This window comes from Cotesia glomerata, linkage group LG2 (assembly GCF_020080835.1).
Source record: "Cotesia glomerata isolate CgM1 linkage group LG2, MPM_Cglom_v2.3, whole genome shotgun sequence".
NCBI lineage: Eukaryota > Metazoa > Arthropoda > Insecta > Hymenoptera > Braconidae > Cotesia > Cotesia glomerata.
In genome coordinates this window covers 23,618,054-23,632,922 of record NC_058159.1, presented here as the reverse complement: position 1 = coordinate 23,632,922, position 14,869 = coordinate 23,618,054, and the positions used below count along the sequence as shown (strand labels likewise).

General features: G+C 25.8%; 1 protein-coding gene across 2 annotated transcripts; it reads right to left on the bottom strand.

Moving 5' to 3' along the window:
• Positions 1–5,564: 5,564 nt before the first annotated feature.
• LOC123259651 (quinone oxidoreductase) lies at positions 5,565–14,671 on the bottom strand. 2 transcript variants are annotated; one of them, XM_044720283.1, is made up of 4 exons: positions 14,466–14,671; positions 8,356–8,902; positions 7,653–7,834; positions 5,565–6,472 (listed from the first exon to the last, which is right to left on the bottom strand). In XM_044720283.1, the coding sequence occupies exons 2-4, from the start codon at positions 8,887–8,889 to the stop codon at positions 6,055–6,057; spliced, it is 1,134 nt and encodes a 377-aa protein (XP_044576218.1). In that variant the 5' UTR covers positions 8,890–8,902; positions 14,466–14,671; the 3' UTR covers positions 5,565–6,054. The 2 variants fall into 2 exon arrangements, with proteins under 2 accessions (XP_044576218.1, XP_044576217.1); XM_044720282.1 differs by lacking the exon at positions 14,466–14,671 and adding an exon at positions 9,930–10,118.
• Positions 14,672–14,869: the final 198 nt, after the last annotated feature.

Below are 14,869 nucleotides of genomic sequence, written 5' to 3'. Positions count from 1 at the left end.
GAAAATATAATTCCAAAAATATACTTGTAATGTTTATGTCAGTATAGCATAGCTTGAACATGACTGAAATCATGAAAAAGTTAACAAAATAACTGTCGGAATCAATCCGCATAAGGTAATATATATATATATATATATACTAGCTGTTACCCACCCGCTCCGCTGGACACTTATAATTGTATTTAGAATTGAATATAATTGTATTTTTAGACCTAAACTTGAAATTTAATTGGAGTATTGTTTTGACTTACACACACTGATAGAAGGATTTGTTTATAGTTAAAAAGATTTCTTAATATTTAACAAATCATTTATTAGAAGCCATTTGTTAGTCCTTAACAAATATTTGTTAGTATTTAAAAAGATTTATTAATATTTAATAAATGAAAATCAGATTTATTATATACAAACAAATCATTTTAAATACTAAGAAATATTTGTTTAATACTAAAAAATGGTCTGTAATAAATGATTTGTTAACTATTAACAAATATTATTTAATACAAATAAATCCTTCTATCAGTGCAGATTCCAAATTCCATTGGATTGGCCTGTACCTTTTATTCATGTGATTATTCTAGCTAATAGTTATTGTAGTTGATTCTATCAAATTTTATATCTATAGAAACTGTATTTGAAGAATATGAATTTTTTTGACAATTATCACTCCCGCACTCTCATGTTAGGGAGGAATTTTGTAAGATCCTATTCGAGATGATTTCTACATTATAAATAAAAGGTTCCAACAAAACTTCGAGTCCATAGAAACTATTGTTTGAAAATGAGAGATTTTTATTGTTAACGCCCCCGCAATCCCTTTTGGGGGTAGAATTCGAGAAAGTCCATTCTCAGCTGAACTTGACATTATCCACGAAGATTCCTACTAAATTTGAAGACTGTAGAAGTTACAATTTAGAAATTGAAATTTTAGATTTTAACACACTTACCCCCGCAATCCTCATCGGAAGTAGAATTTTTTGAAATCCATTTTGAGATGATCTCCTAATGACAAATAAAATATTCCTACCAAATTTACAGTTTTTAGAAGCTATATTTTGGAAATTAAGATTTCTCATTGTTAACCCACCCCTGCGATCCTTATTAGGGGTGGTTCGTCGTAATATCCGCTCTTAAATCATTTCTGTATTACAAATAAAAAAGAGAGGACTCCTATCAAGTTTGGCGACAATAGGAGCTATAGCTTGGAGCAAAAATTTTAATAGTTAAAACCCACTCCTGCAAACTCCTGTAAGGTGAGCTATTGTAAAATTCGTTCGGATATTATTTTTACATCTCACACAGAAAATTCCTACCTAATTTGAAGCCTATAGAGCTATAGTTTAAATCGGGAATTTTTCATTGTTAACGTCTCCGCAATCTTTTTTGGGGTGGGATATTATAAAATTCGTTCATGAATTATTTCTACATCACATATAGCAGATTCTTATCAAATTTGGAGCATATAGGATCTATAGCTTGAAAATTTAAAATTTTCATTGTTAACACCCATCCCCGCAATCCATATTGGAAATAGGTTGTCATAAAATCCGCTCTTAGATCATTTCTACCTCACATATAGCAGATTCTTACCAAATTTGGAGTATATAAGAGCTGCACCTCAGAAATTTAAAATTTTCATTGCTACACCAACCCCGGCAACTCCCTATGGCAAGAGCTATCGTAAAATTTATTCATAAATTATTTTTACATCACTTGAAGAAGATTCCTACGGAATTTGGAGTCGATAGGAGCTATAGCTTGAAAATTAAAAATTTTCATTATTAATATCCACCCCCGCAACCCCCTGAGGGGTGAAATATCGTTAAATTCGTTCATAATTTATTTTTACATCACTTATAGAAAATCCCTACAAAATTTGGAGTCTGTAAGAGTTATAGCTTGAAAATTAAAAATTTTCATTGTTAATATCCACCCCCGCAACCCCCTGTGGGGGTGAGATATAGCAAAATTCGTTCAAAAATTATTTCTACATCTCTTACAGAAGATTCCCACTAAACTTGGATTTGATATGAGCTATAGTTTGAAAACGGGAATTTTTCATTGTCAACGCCCCCGCAACTATCCTTGTGGGTAGACTTTGGTAAAATCCGTTCTTAGCTGACCTCTACTCGGCGAAAGGAATATTCATACCAAATTTCAAGTCTCTAGGTCTTATAGTTCCAGAGACATCGTGATGAGTGACTATATCTATAGAAAGTCTTCTATATATATATATATATATATATAGATAGATAGATATGTACAAATCCAATAACCAAATTATGGCCAAAGCATAGATGGTACCTATTTGCTATGAATAAATAAATTAGTCCTTATAAATTTGCATCTTTTAAAATTTTAAAATCCTTTAGCGCTTGGAAGTCTTGACAATCGTCAACGGGTGAGATTAATGAAAAGAAGATTAATTTTATCCAGAGAAATATAAGTACTATCTTAAAATAATGTGGTTTATCGGTAAACCACATTTGGTAATTTTTCAAATAGATATCGATTCAAGGAAAATTTTTATATTTTGATTATCAGAAGTTGACAATTGCATTAAAGAAAGTTCATCAAAATTATATTTATATCAATAATACTGACAATAATTTTTTATCAAGTTATTGAATAAAATGTAAAAAACGGTTGACCACGCTGGCCATTTTCAAAACTTTCTGCCGTATTGAATTCAAAAAATTGTATATTACACAGTTCTTCGAGCTCAATTATTCAACTTTTATAAATTGAGATCTCTTCAAGCTCGAAAATTAGCGAGCTATCTTGAAAAAATAACTTCTTGTCAATTTTGAATTGCAATAACTCCTGAACGAATTAACCAATTTCGATGTAGTTTACGGTATTTAATGAATTTTATTCGACAGCGATATTTCTTGGACGAATTCACCGATTTTTATCCAGTTTGCGGCATTGAACGCGATTTTTATTGACAACGATGTCTAGGGTAGAAATACCGGTTTTGGCTATTTTAAGACCATTTTTGGCCACTTGACATTTTGGTTTATTTGTAAAAAGTTTAACTATTCAAGTAGAATTTGTATAGAATTGATGAATTGTAGATTTATATGAAATGAATTCATAAAGTCTTGCACTTACAGAAATATTCATTCAATATTTTGAAAATAAAGTGGCCAAAAAAAATACACTGACCACAAACGGTATTTCTACCCTATAGAACGAATTAACAGAATTTGATGGAGCTTGCAAAAATCAAAGTTGTTTTTTGGGATTAAAAGCGGATTAAATTTTTGAATCAATTGATATTCTAGTTTTAAAGTTATCTCAAAAATTCTTTTTTTTTTTTTTTCAAATGCTATTTTGAAGATATCATGTTAAACTCATTCAAATTCACATGAAATCTAATGGCAATAGAACTCATTTGAACGCTGCAAATCGCGTTGCATATTATATTATTTTTTGAAAGACATTTCATATGAAACATATGTTTTCTCCGATCTTTCTTTTTTCTGAAAGTATAGTTTCTAACGAACAGAAATACACCTCAATCGTAAGTTTACAAACATGTACTTTTTGAAAATCGTTGGTTTTCATAGTAGAAGTCAAAAATTTACCTTAGATTTAAATTTGATAACTTCCTAAATTATGAAAATCTACTATCTTTATAGCGAAAAGTTTGAATCGAGATTGGAAAATCTCAAAATGGACTACTCCACGGAGAGAAAAATGTGGAAATCATTCCTATAGTTTTGATGAAATATTTTCCTATACCATTTTAGGAGCGATTACTTAAATTATGGGAATTGTACCCATAATTTTTGGGAAATGTTACTATAATTATGGGAATGGTTCTTATAATTATAGGAACGATACCTATAATTATAACTGTAATATCGACATGATTCCTATAATATATAGGAATGTTTTCCATAATATTATAGGAACCATTCCTATAATATTGTGGGAATCATTCCCATAATATTATAGGAATGATGCTTAATAATATTGGAGTAATTTTTTTTCACACAACTGTGATATTTAATTAATTATTTTTAACTGAATTTATTTTTTTTTTTGATTAAATGATTCTTTTTTTATAATATATAAATTGATAAAAAAGTTATCAGTAATAATATTTATTATTATTATTGTTAAATTAATCAGTTGTAGCAGTTGATATTTTTTAAATCTTTAATGGTATACATGCTTGTAAATTAAAATAAAATTAATTAAAAAAAAAAAAAAAAAAAAAAATTAATTAAAAAAAAAAAATTTCTTAAACAAAATAAAATGAAATTGTAAAATAAACAATGAATTTCCATATCTATTTTGCTCCTCTAATTGTATAGTGAGAAAATATCCCTTTTATTAGAGTAACTTTAGAATTGCTACAATATTTTTCAATATTATTTAACACAATAATAACTGAGCTGGAATAAACAATTTAAGATTAAGTACACACGTGAATAAAAATCATGAAAAAGAAATTTTTTCACTCTAGTGAAAGATCAATTTTTATTTACAAAAAAAAAATTTATTAGCAAAAAAATATATAACAATTACTTTATATTTTTGAAGTGATTGCTTCATTATTAAGAAAATAAACTTTTTTCTATTATTATGTGCATCATTCCCATAATATTATAGGAACCATTCCTATAATATATTGAAGCTATTCCAGTATTATATAGGAACGTTTCCAATAAACTATGGGTATGGTTCCCATAATGGGTATAGGATTGATGCCTATAATGATCATTTTATTATAGGAACCATTCCCATAATTTTTGAAAAGGTTCCTATAAATTTCTCTCCGTGTCATATTGCTCTACTGCTAATTTAGTTATAATAACAAATATATTTTATTGCTCATTTTAATAATGAAATTGAAAAAAAAAAAAAATGCACTATCATCGCGATATTTTCTTTACTGACTGAACTAAGCATATGCATCGCCATATTCACAAATATTTCATTTTATTTCAGCAATGATTTTAGAATAAAGAATACGTAAAAATGATAGATTCTTAATAAACATATTTATTGTAATAATTTCTATAATACAATTAATAACACACAGTCTGTAGCCGTTGCTGGTAAGGCAATCAACAATTATTTTGAAAAAATTATTAATTAATAATTATAATACAAGCAAACAGTCTTTTATAAGTACAAAAATTGAATGTATATACATACAACTTACTAACATATTAGTAATACCTAACCAATTTTCACATTAAACTCGTTCACCTATGATTTTAGTAAAGTACGAAAAAAGTGTCCCCCGTGGTTAAATTTCTACGTTATTGTTAAATTATTCTTATCGAGTTTGTATTAAATATTTATAATTAGTGTGTTTGCATTTCCATTGCGAAACACAATTGAAAAATACTGATGTGATTTTTAAACACTTACCTTCTTTTACAATTGCCTGATACAATTTTTCATTTTACTTTTTCTATCATCCATTATATAGTTTAAATAAAAAATATCTGTTGTGAAATATCCTTTCAACAAAATTTTTGAAATATCATCTCTTGTTTTACACATTATTTCAAATTATTAAATCCGACAGTGATCAATTGTTATTAAAATTTTGTTAATTTGAAATAAAAAAAAAAAAACCCCCTAAAAATAGCTTCATTATTTTACTGCAGCGATTCATTTTGTGTATAAATTTTTTGTTATGCAGCATGAGGGTATATCGAACTTTTATTAATAATTTATCATTATTTATTGAATAGTATATACGAAACTACCTGATTATGTATTCATTTAATTTGTAGTGTAAAGATTTTAATAATGATTTATATCAAATACTATATAAATAAGTATATAATTGTATAATGAGTATTTTCATTGCTTATTATAGAATAAGAATTTTATAAAAACAGACAATAAGCGATTTCAAACAATTTTAGAGGTCATGTCAAACTACTCATTCGATACTTAGTTTATCTTTTTACTTTAAGTATTCATGCATATCTCTAATGCTTAATCGATTTGAAAATTTTCAAATTTTATTTAATTATTTTTTGCTCCTTTTTATCGGACAATGATTTAGTATTAACGAAGTATTTAGTCTGTTGGATAAAAACGAAGAATTGCCCTACCCTGAATTTCTGAATGACAAAGTTTATGTACAACGTCCATTGCTTGTTCAGCAGGATAGACAGTATGAGGTGGCGGTTCAATTTTCCCACTTGCAACTAACTGTACGAGCTCGCTGAGTTGATCAAGACTACCCGGTTCTATAGATTTTATATTTTGCTGGCGCTCGTCAACGCGTTTACTGAATTTAGGTAAAAGACGATCAGCTACTTCTTTTATCAAAAAAACTACACCACCTTTACCCAAACATTGTAAACTACGATGAAGACTTCTTGAAGTGGTGCCATAGTCGATCACAACATCTACTTGGCCTTGACAGGCATCCATAGTACGCTCAATCAATTGCTTCTCGTATAATCCCTCATTCCATTCAACTACATTAACCCTGAAAAATAATAATGTTCATAAATTATAAATACATAAGAGAGTTTTTGATATAAATTTTTTATTAAAGTTGTTAGATTAATTTGTATTATTTAATATAACACTTCTGCCTTTGACGCTTAAACACAGACATAAGTTTAAACGCGTTATACATTCTTAAAATGATATTTTTTTAATCATTTTTTGTTTTTGAATAATTTAAATATGAATAAAACATCTTTGAAATTAAAAACATGGAATATTTCTTCTAAAAAAAAAAAAAAAAAAACATTTTAACTATTTGAAGATGTCACTTCTGTTGATAATAAAAACAAATGGTCTTAATACTTTTGAGAACTCTGTTAAAATCACGGTTTTTTCATCAAAGTTTATCATTTAACAACTGCTAAGTATTTTTCAATGAAGAAATATTACGCTACAAAATTCTACAATCAAAATATGACATATTTCAGTGAAAAATTTAATTTATAAATAAAATATATTTAATGATAGATAAAAGTAATGTAGAAAAATAAACAAGTATATAAAATTTTATATCTTTAATAAAATCAATAAAGCTGTTAAAAAATTTTGTGTTAATGTAAAAAAAAAAAAAAAAAAAAAAAACTATAATCATCAAGATCTCAAAAATTATGCAGCTATATTTTTACAATAATGTAAAATGAATTCGGTTGAAAGCTTCTGATTGATTGAATCATTAAATTTATAATTTTCTTAGTTGTCATTTTTTTTTTTTTTTTTTAAATTTATCACTACACCATCTCTTTTTTTAATAATAGACATGTCAAATATAAAAATAGAAAAATAGACATTTATATTGTTTTTATCACTATACATTTAACTGTAAACGTAGTAATTACTTTTAATTACGAATCAAGCTACTTAGCTGAATATAACTTGATTTTCACCGTAACGATACTATTGATTTTTTATTTTCAAGTTTATTTATAATTGAGGAATACAACTTCGAAGAAATTTACATTGAAAAAAGTTTACTTCGTACTGAGAACTTTTTGAGCTCGGAAAAAAATTATTTAAAATAATTTCAGTATTTATAAATATTTTCTTGAATCGAAAATATTCATTCTACAGCCAAAAATTTTTTATCTGTAGATCAATTACATTTTGAAGATTTTATGATAAATGATAAATTCAATATTATTTGTAGTAAAATTACTTACTGTTGAAATTCTTGTGCCATAAGTAACCCATCATCTCTCAGTGATGCTACTGTAATAGTAACTTTATTTTGCATATTACTGAAGTAATACGCAGCTATTCTAAGTGTCCACAGAGCGAGTCCTCCTGTACCTACTATAAGAATTTTACAAACTTGATCTTCCGCACGTTCTTTCAAAAGTTGCTGTCGAAAAAAAATATCAATATTTATTTATATTCATACACATTAGGGTGTTTCATTTGAAGTAAAAATTTTTTTTTATTTTTACTCGAAAATATGCGTGTAAAAATAGTTAATATATTTTATTTTTCTAAATAAGATCTCTGAATTTTAAATCTCTTATGGACTCAATATGTAAAGATGAATTTTTTCCTTAAAAAAATTTTTTATCCACCTAAATTCTATGATTTGTGTATCATTGTACCGATACTCATAAGATCTTTTTTTTTTAGAAGATCCTGGGATCTACTTAGAAAATATTTATTCAACTTGAGTATTTATTCAAAATCTTTATAAACTGTAAAACTTCAAAAGCAATTTTTAATAAAAAAAACGATATAATTTATATACTATTGTTCATTATTTTATTTTTTTTTTTTGATTTTAGATAATTCACGGAAAAACATTTTCAAATAGCAGTTGAAAAAAATCTAGTTTTCAAATGAAACACTTATTTATATTATAAATTAAAAATAGCAATGTACCTGTACGTGTTCGTGAGCAGCAAAAACTGTATTCATAGCAAGCAAAGCTCCAGCTGGCAACATTGCTGCGATACTGAGCGACATATTCTCAGGAACTTTAATTAGATACTTAAGATCATGAACAACTAGGTACTCAACGTATCCATTAGGTATTCCCTCAAACGGATACAAAATGACTCGATCACCAACGACAAAATTGCAATCATCCGTAACTCCAGATCCAAGTGATTCAATGATACCAGCAACTTCATAGCCAGGAAACAATGCAGCATCTCTAACACCATAATGAGGAAGTATCACGGGAAAATCACACTCAACAGAACTCTCAGTTGCAAGGCTGCTTGCACTTGATACTGATGTTAAACTTCCCAGACTTGGTGATCGTTTCGGATGATAGCAAGCACCGGCACAAACTACGCGTATCCTCGCACCTTTTATTGGTACGTCTGGTACAGGGACATCAAAACTGAAGACGCAGTCACGTCCAGTTACGCTAGGACTCTCGATTGACAGTTGACGACAAAGTTTATTCATTTTCTTTGTTTCGCTATGAACATAAAAAATAAAGAATATTAGTTATGATAATTATACAAATTTTTATATTATTAGATGACATTAAATTTAGCAGTCACTTGACCAATTTTTAATTTTATTTAACAAATAAATTAATTCTAAAAAATCATTTTTAATTTTTTAAAATTTCTGCATGTCAATTTTTTTTTGGCCATAATTTATTTGTTACAGAAATTCTAAAAATTATCAAATAATTGCTAAATTAATTTTTATTATTAAAAGGCATTAAAGTTAGCAGTCACTTGATTAATTTTTCATTTTATTTAACAAATAAATTAATTATAAAAAGTCATTTTTAAAAAATTTCATTTTTAATTTTTTTAAATTTCTACGTACTTGGTGTGCATGATTGTGTACTTTAATTTTTTTTTAAAAGTCCTAGTAGATAGATTTTAGGAATTTCATAAAAAGTGAAATATTTTGTAACCACGCACACTAAATACGTTCCAAAATTGTTTCTTTTAATTTTGAAATTTACAAAAAAATTTTTTTTAATTTCCGAAAATCATATACAACCATATCGGTATCTTGAATTTTTTAATTTTTTATTTTATATCTTTTTGTAAAGAAATAAAATTTTTTTTTCTTAATAGTCTTATGAACGTGGACTTGGCGCGATTTTTTTACAGTGAAACTGTTTTTTGCTCGGATTGTCCTAAAAGCTAACAGCGACTGTGAACATGAGAATCACTCGTGTTTTCAATGTAATGTGTAACATAGGAATGGTTACTGTGCTGAAAGATACTCAGTCATATGTAAAAACGACTCATTCTTATTATCACAAGATCTAGTAATGTGCTAAGAACTTTTTTTCTATACTTTTCGCTCATTCTTGTGTAGCACAGTAAACAGTCGTATTTCATTTTTTCCGTGTACATGTTAATTTTTTTTCCATAATTTCTTTGTTACAAAATGTATAAAATATCTGCTAAATTAATTTTCCTTATTATTATTATTATTATTATTAATAATTTATATTTGATTATAATTATATATTTTACCCATTTGAAGCAATGTGTGTTGAGTTAATCGATTCTATTTCAACAGGCATTATGTGTTATAGTAAATAAAAACAATAAAGAAAAGTTTCTAACTTGTTCAAAGTTGTGAACTTTTTAACAAGTTACTATTTAATTACTGAGACATAAAATAATTGTTTGTAAATATTGATGTTTCAAACTGTTTATTTTATTATTAATATGTATGGAAATTTTTAATTTCAATAAACAAAACAATAACAACTGTTATAAAGAAAAACCGAACACAGAATAATCTTCATAGAACAGCCGAACAAAATTGACTAACTGGAGTAAACAACCTTCTTCCGTCTTTATAACGTGCTGTATTCATAACAACCAAGAGGGGAAAACAGTTAGATGAAGTGGGGATAACCTGGATGAACACTCGCAAGCCGCGTGCTACCAAAGATACTATATTTATAGGTAAGTGAGTAAATATGTTTTTTTCTTTTTACAATATTTTTCATAATTCAACTTAAGTAAAAATTACTGAGATACAATATAACATATTATAATAAAATAACCACTCTAGAGAAAATAACTTATTACTAATGAAAAGAGAATAAAATAATATGAGAAGCCAAACACAACATGGACCAACATTATAAATATAATAATAAATTATTAATGAGCTAAATGGAAATTTTTTAAGCTAAGTTTGCAACCACATTGTAAATATATGTATGTAAATAATGTACTTGTTATAATGCAAATAAACTAAAAAAAAAGTACTGTATTTATGGGTATCCTGTGAATTAAAAACACGTACGCTCATTACTTATTACTCTTTTTAAATTTTTCAAAACAACCGCAATTTTTTTTTTGCATGAAGATATATTTACTTTTTAAAAACCATATTCAAGTTGAAAAAAAAAAAATTGTTGTTTACAGCCAAGACATAAACATAAAAATTAAAATTGATAATATTATTGTCTTTAATTGAAGATTAAATGATAAAAAATTGAACAAAGTGTTATAAAATACAAGAATCATCGATAACAACAATAATATTAAAATAACCTTGACACAATAATTATTAATTTTATCATATTTAGCAGAATATTTGTTTCAATTTCATACATGTATAATATTTATGAGTTTTAAGTTTGTAAACAATATCTGTATTTAAATATTTCTCACGATAAAGCGGAAAAAATAACATTGATTTAAAATTAATGAGTAGTATTCAATTGACTTTTTAAAGAATAACTTTTTTAATTCAAAAAAGATAATGTGAAGTATTTTAATTAACCGATGAAGAAATTTTTTTTAATATTATATGGTTTTATTAATTAAAATTCAATTAAAAAGAAAAAATGTGGATCACATACTAGTTATCAATAATATCAGTACAGTTTAATGATAAATACAGTAGTGTTTAAGCTCTTTGTGATATTATTGTTATTCATTTGAAAAACTGTTATTTATATTCTTTTATAAAGCATAAGACTTAGTCATAAGTCGTCGACACGTATCTAAAAATAATGTAATAGTTTAAAAGTTTAGTTTTGTTAAGTGTTAAAAGTAGATTAACATTTTATTAAGCACTGATAGAAGGATTTGTTTATAGTTAAAAATATTTGTTAATATTTAACAAATCATTTATTAGAGACCACTTTTTAGTCCTTAACAAATATTTCTTAGTATTTAAAAAGATTTATTAATATTTAATAAATGAATATCTGATTTATTAAATACAAACAAATCATTTTAAATACTAAGAAATATTTGTTTGATACTAAAAAATGGTCTCTAATAAATGATTTGTTAACTATTAACAAATATTTTTTTAATACAAATAAATCCTTCTATCAGTGAGTGTGGTGAAAAATATAAATTTATAATTTAGATGTCTTTTTGATTTTATTCCCGTTAAAATAAGCGTAATACGCAATTGAATAACATTTAATTTTATTTATCACATTACACAAAATCCGTCACTGTTATTTTCTATTTCCAGCGATGGAAAACAAGAGACTCAAGGCTATACATAATAGAGTACACTGATAGAAGGATTTCTTAGTATTTAAAAAGATTTCTTTGTATTTAAGAAATCATTTCTTAGTATTTAAAAAATATTTCTTAAATACAAAGAAATATTTCTTAAATATTAAGAAATATAACTACTAAGAAATATTTCTTAAATACAAAGAAATATTTCTTAAATACTAAGAAATATTTTTTAAATGCTAAGAAATGATGTTTAAGAAATGATTTCTTAAATACAAAGAAATCTTCTTAAATGCTAAGAAATCCTTCTATCAGTGTACTGTAAACAAGTTCAAGTTGTAAATTGATTAGAATAATAAATAAGTTTAAAATAGAAAATTTTGTTTATTTTTTATGATATAATTAAATTATTTTTTATATAGTTTTATAAAATCGTATTGATATAAAATATGAATAAAATAAAAAAATAGTTCTAAGAAAAAATTGATTGTAAGAGATTCACTCTAACAAAACGACATAAAATCATATATCTGCTTGGCGTATAAGTAAGCGGAAAGTAAAAAAGTAGAGAAGGAGAAGTTAAGCGGTCGATTCTGCCACCGACTCACGACTGGATCACGTGCACATCAGCAAATATCCGCGTGTTCATAGTAAATAAAACCATACATAACTAATACCATCTCACGTTGCTCCGAGTTGCGACGTTCACTGCAGATTTTATTATGCTACCATATACAATATAATAATAAATATAAGTTATAGCAACTGATTTTTAAATGAGTTTATTTTGATTTCTAGGTACCTGACTGATAAATCAATGAGCTGTTTTTAATCTATGAGCTATCATCACATTATACTTGTACAAAAGAATCATCAACATTTTATAAGTATTTTTTATTATTTTATTAAGTTTTTATAATAAAAAAACGTATGTTATGCTATCGAACATAACAAAAAAATCTTTTTTTTTTTTTTTATATATATAATACAATAAATTTCTGAAAATAATTAATAATATTTATAAAATTGTAAATATTTGAGTACGCTTATGTAAAAATAATTACGATATAATAATTATTAAATGTATTTTGACCAAAAAAGAAATATTTTATATGAAATTTAAAGAATTAAATACGGAAATATTTTTAGCTTAAAATAAATTATCTTGTAAGTACGTTGTTATGTCAACACACAAGAGCTTCAATCTGCGCGTTAAATAAATATCATAATCGCCAATTAATAAAAACTAACTGAAAATGCTACATCGAAAAACATTCCATTTTATGGAAAGAGATACTAATCTTCAAGGGCTTAGATGATTAAATTAAACATGAACCTACAATTTTATGAATTAAAAAAATTAATGTGTTTGAATTGAGCCTTGAATTTGGTGATTCATAGTTAACAAATTTAATGTCGTAAACACTTATATATTTTAAATATTTAACCCAGTCAAAATTAAAAAACTTTTAGTTTTACGGAGGATATATTGATGAAAGTTGTTATAATTTTCTAATTATAATCCATTTTAAAGAAACGAAAATTGATAAGAACTTTCTTGATAGAAAATTCATTTCTTCGCAAAATAATATTATTAAATACAGTTTAAAGTTCTTTAACTTAAATACTTTATAATCTAAAAACTAAAATTAAACCATTAGTTACTTTAAATAACAAATAATAATAATAATAATAATATTAAAGAGTACAAATTTTTACTTTTACAATTTAATTAATTAAGCATTATACCTTTTTGTAATAAAATTTTATCATCCCATCACAATCGATTAGTTAATTGACTCTTCCACTCAACTAAATTATCTCATTAATATTTTTTTGTTGATAAAACTTTGTTAACAAGCAACTATGTTCAGTTTTTTTTTGTATATAAAAAAAATTCCTGGTGTATTTTATGATAGGTTTTAGATAATTTGATAATCAACAGTATCACCTTGATTCATGCTAAACGTTAAAATAAATATTTAAACAACTCTTTAAAGCACACAAAGAGAATTTTTTTATGATTCATGACGAGTATTCACCGAGTAATTGTACAAAGGATTATAAATTGCAAATCTACGTTATATTTGGAGTGGAATTATTTTTCTCTTCAATAACTAAAAATAGCGTATCACATGGTAGCCTAATAACGTAAACAATACTTATGACGTAATTGAGGTCAACAACTGATTATGAATAGTTTTCATTAAAAAAAAACATTAAATTTTATTGTCAATCATTTATTTATGTATAATTGTTGAATTAAGGAACCTATAAAATAGCAACAATTACAAACTACAAAATAATACATAAAATTAATGCTGTTTGCAACAAAAAACAAAACGAAAATCAGAGTAATAACAAAGACTTCTATTGATCGAGGAGCAAACTACATATATACAGTCTTTGTCAAGTATTTAAACACCCGGCTTTCTTAAATGCTAATTATTCAGGAAAAATATGAATTTTTTTGTATTTGATGGGATTAAAAAGTAAAGTTTATTGATAACAATAGTAATTTGTGCCTGTAAATGAAACATGCATTTAAAAAGACGTCAAAAAACTTACTTAAATTGACAGCGCAAACAATGAAACACTGACGTGCACTATAAAAACTTTTATTTAAAAGATTGTCTCCCCTCGAGGATTGTATTTGAATGACGTTTGGAATTAGACTGATTTTTATCAATTACTGTATGCTTTTCTTGATCAATGTAGATGAGTGAGTCAACAAAGAGTTTCTGCACGCAGTGATGTCCGTAATGGACGACCCTGATAGGGTCTGCTATGAAAAAGCTACATCGCGTTGAATTACTTACGCGCCGACGCTAAATTCGTTCCAGACAAATTAATTTTTTTTAAACAAGCAATTAATTATTAATTGTTAAAAATACTATAGATACATTAATTTCATTGTTATTTTTCTCATGTATCAAATTTAGATTTTAAAATTGTTATGAAATAATTTTATA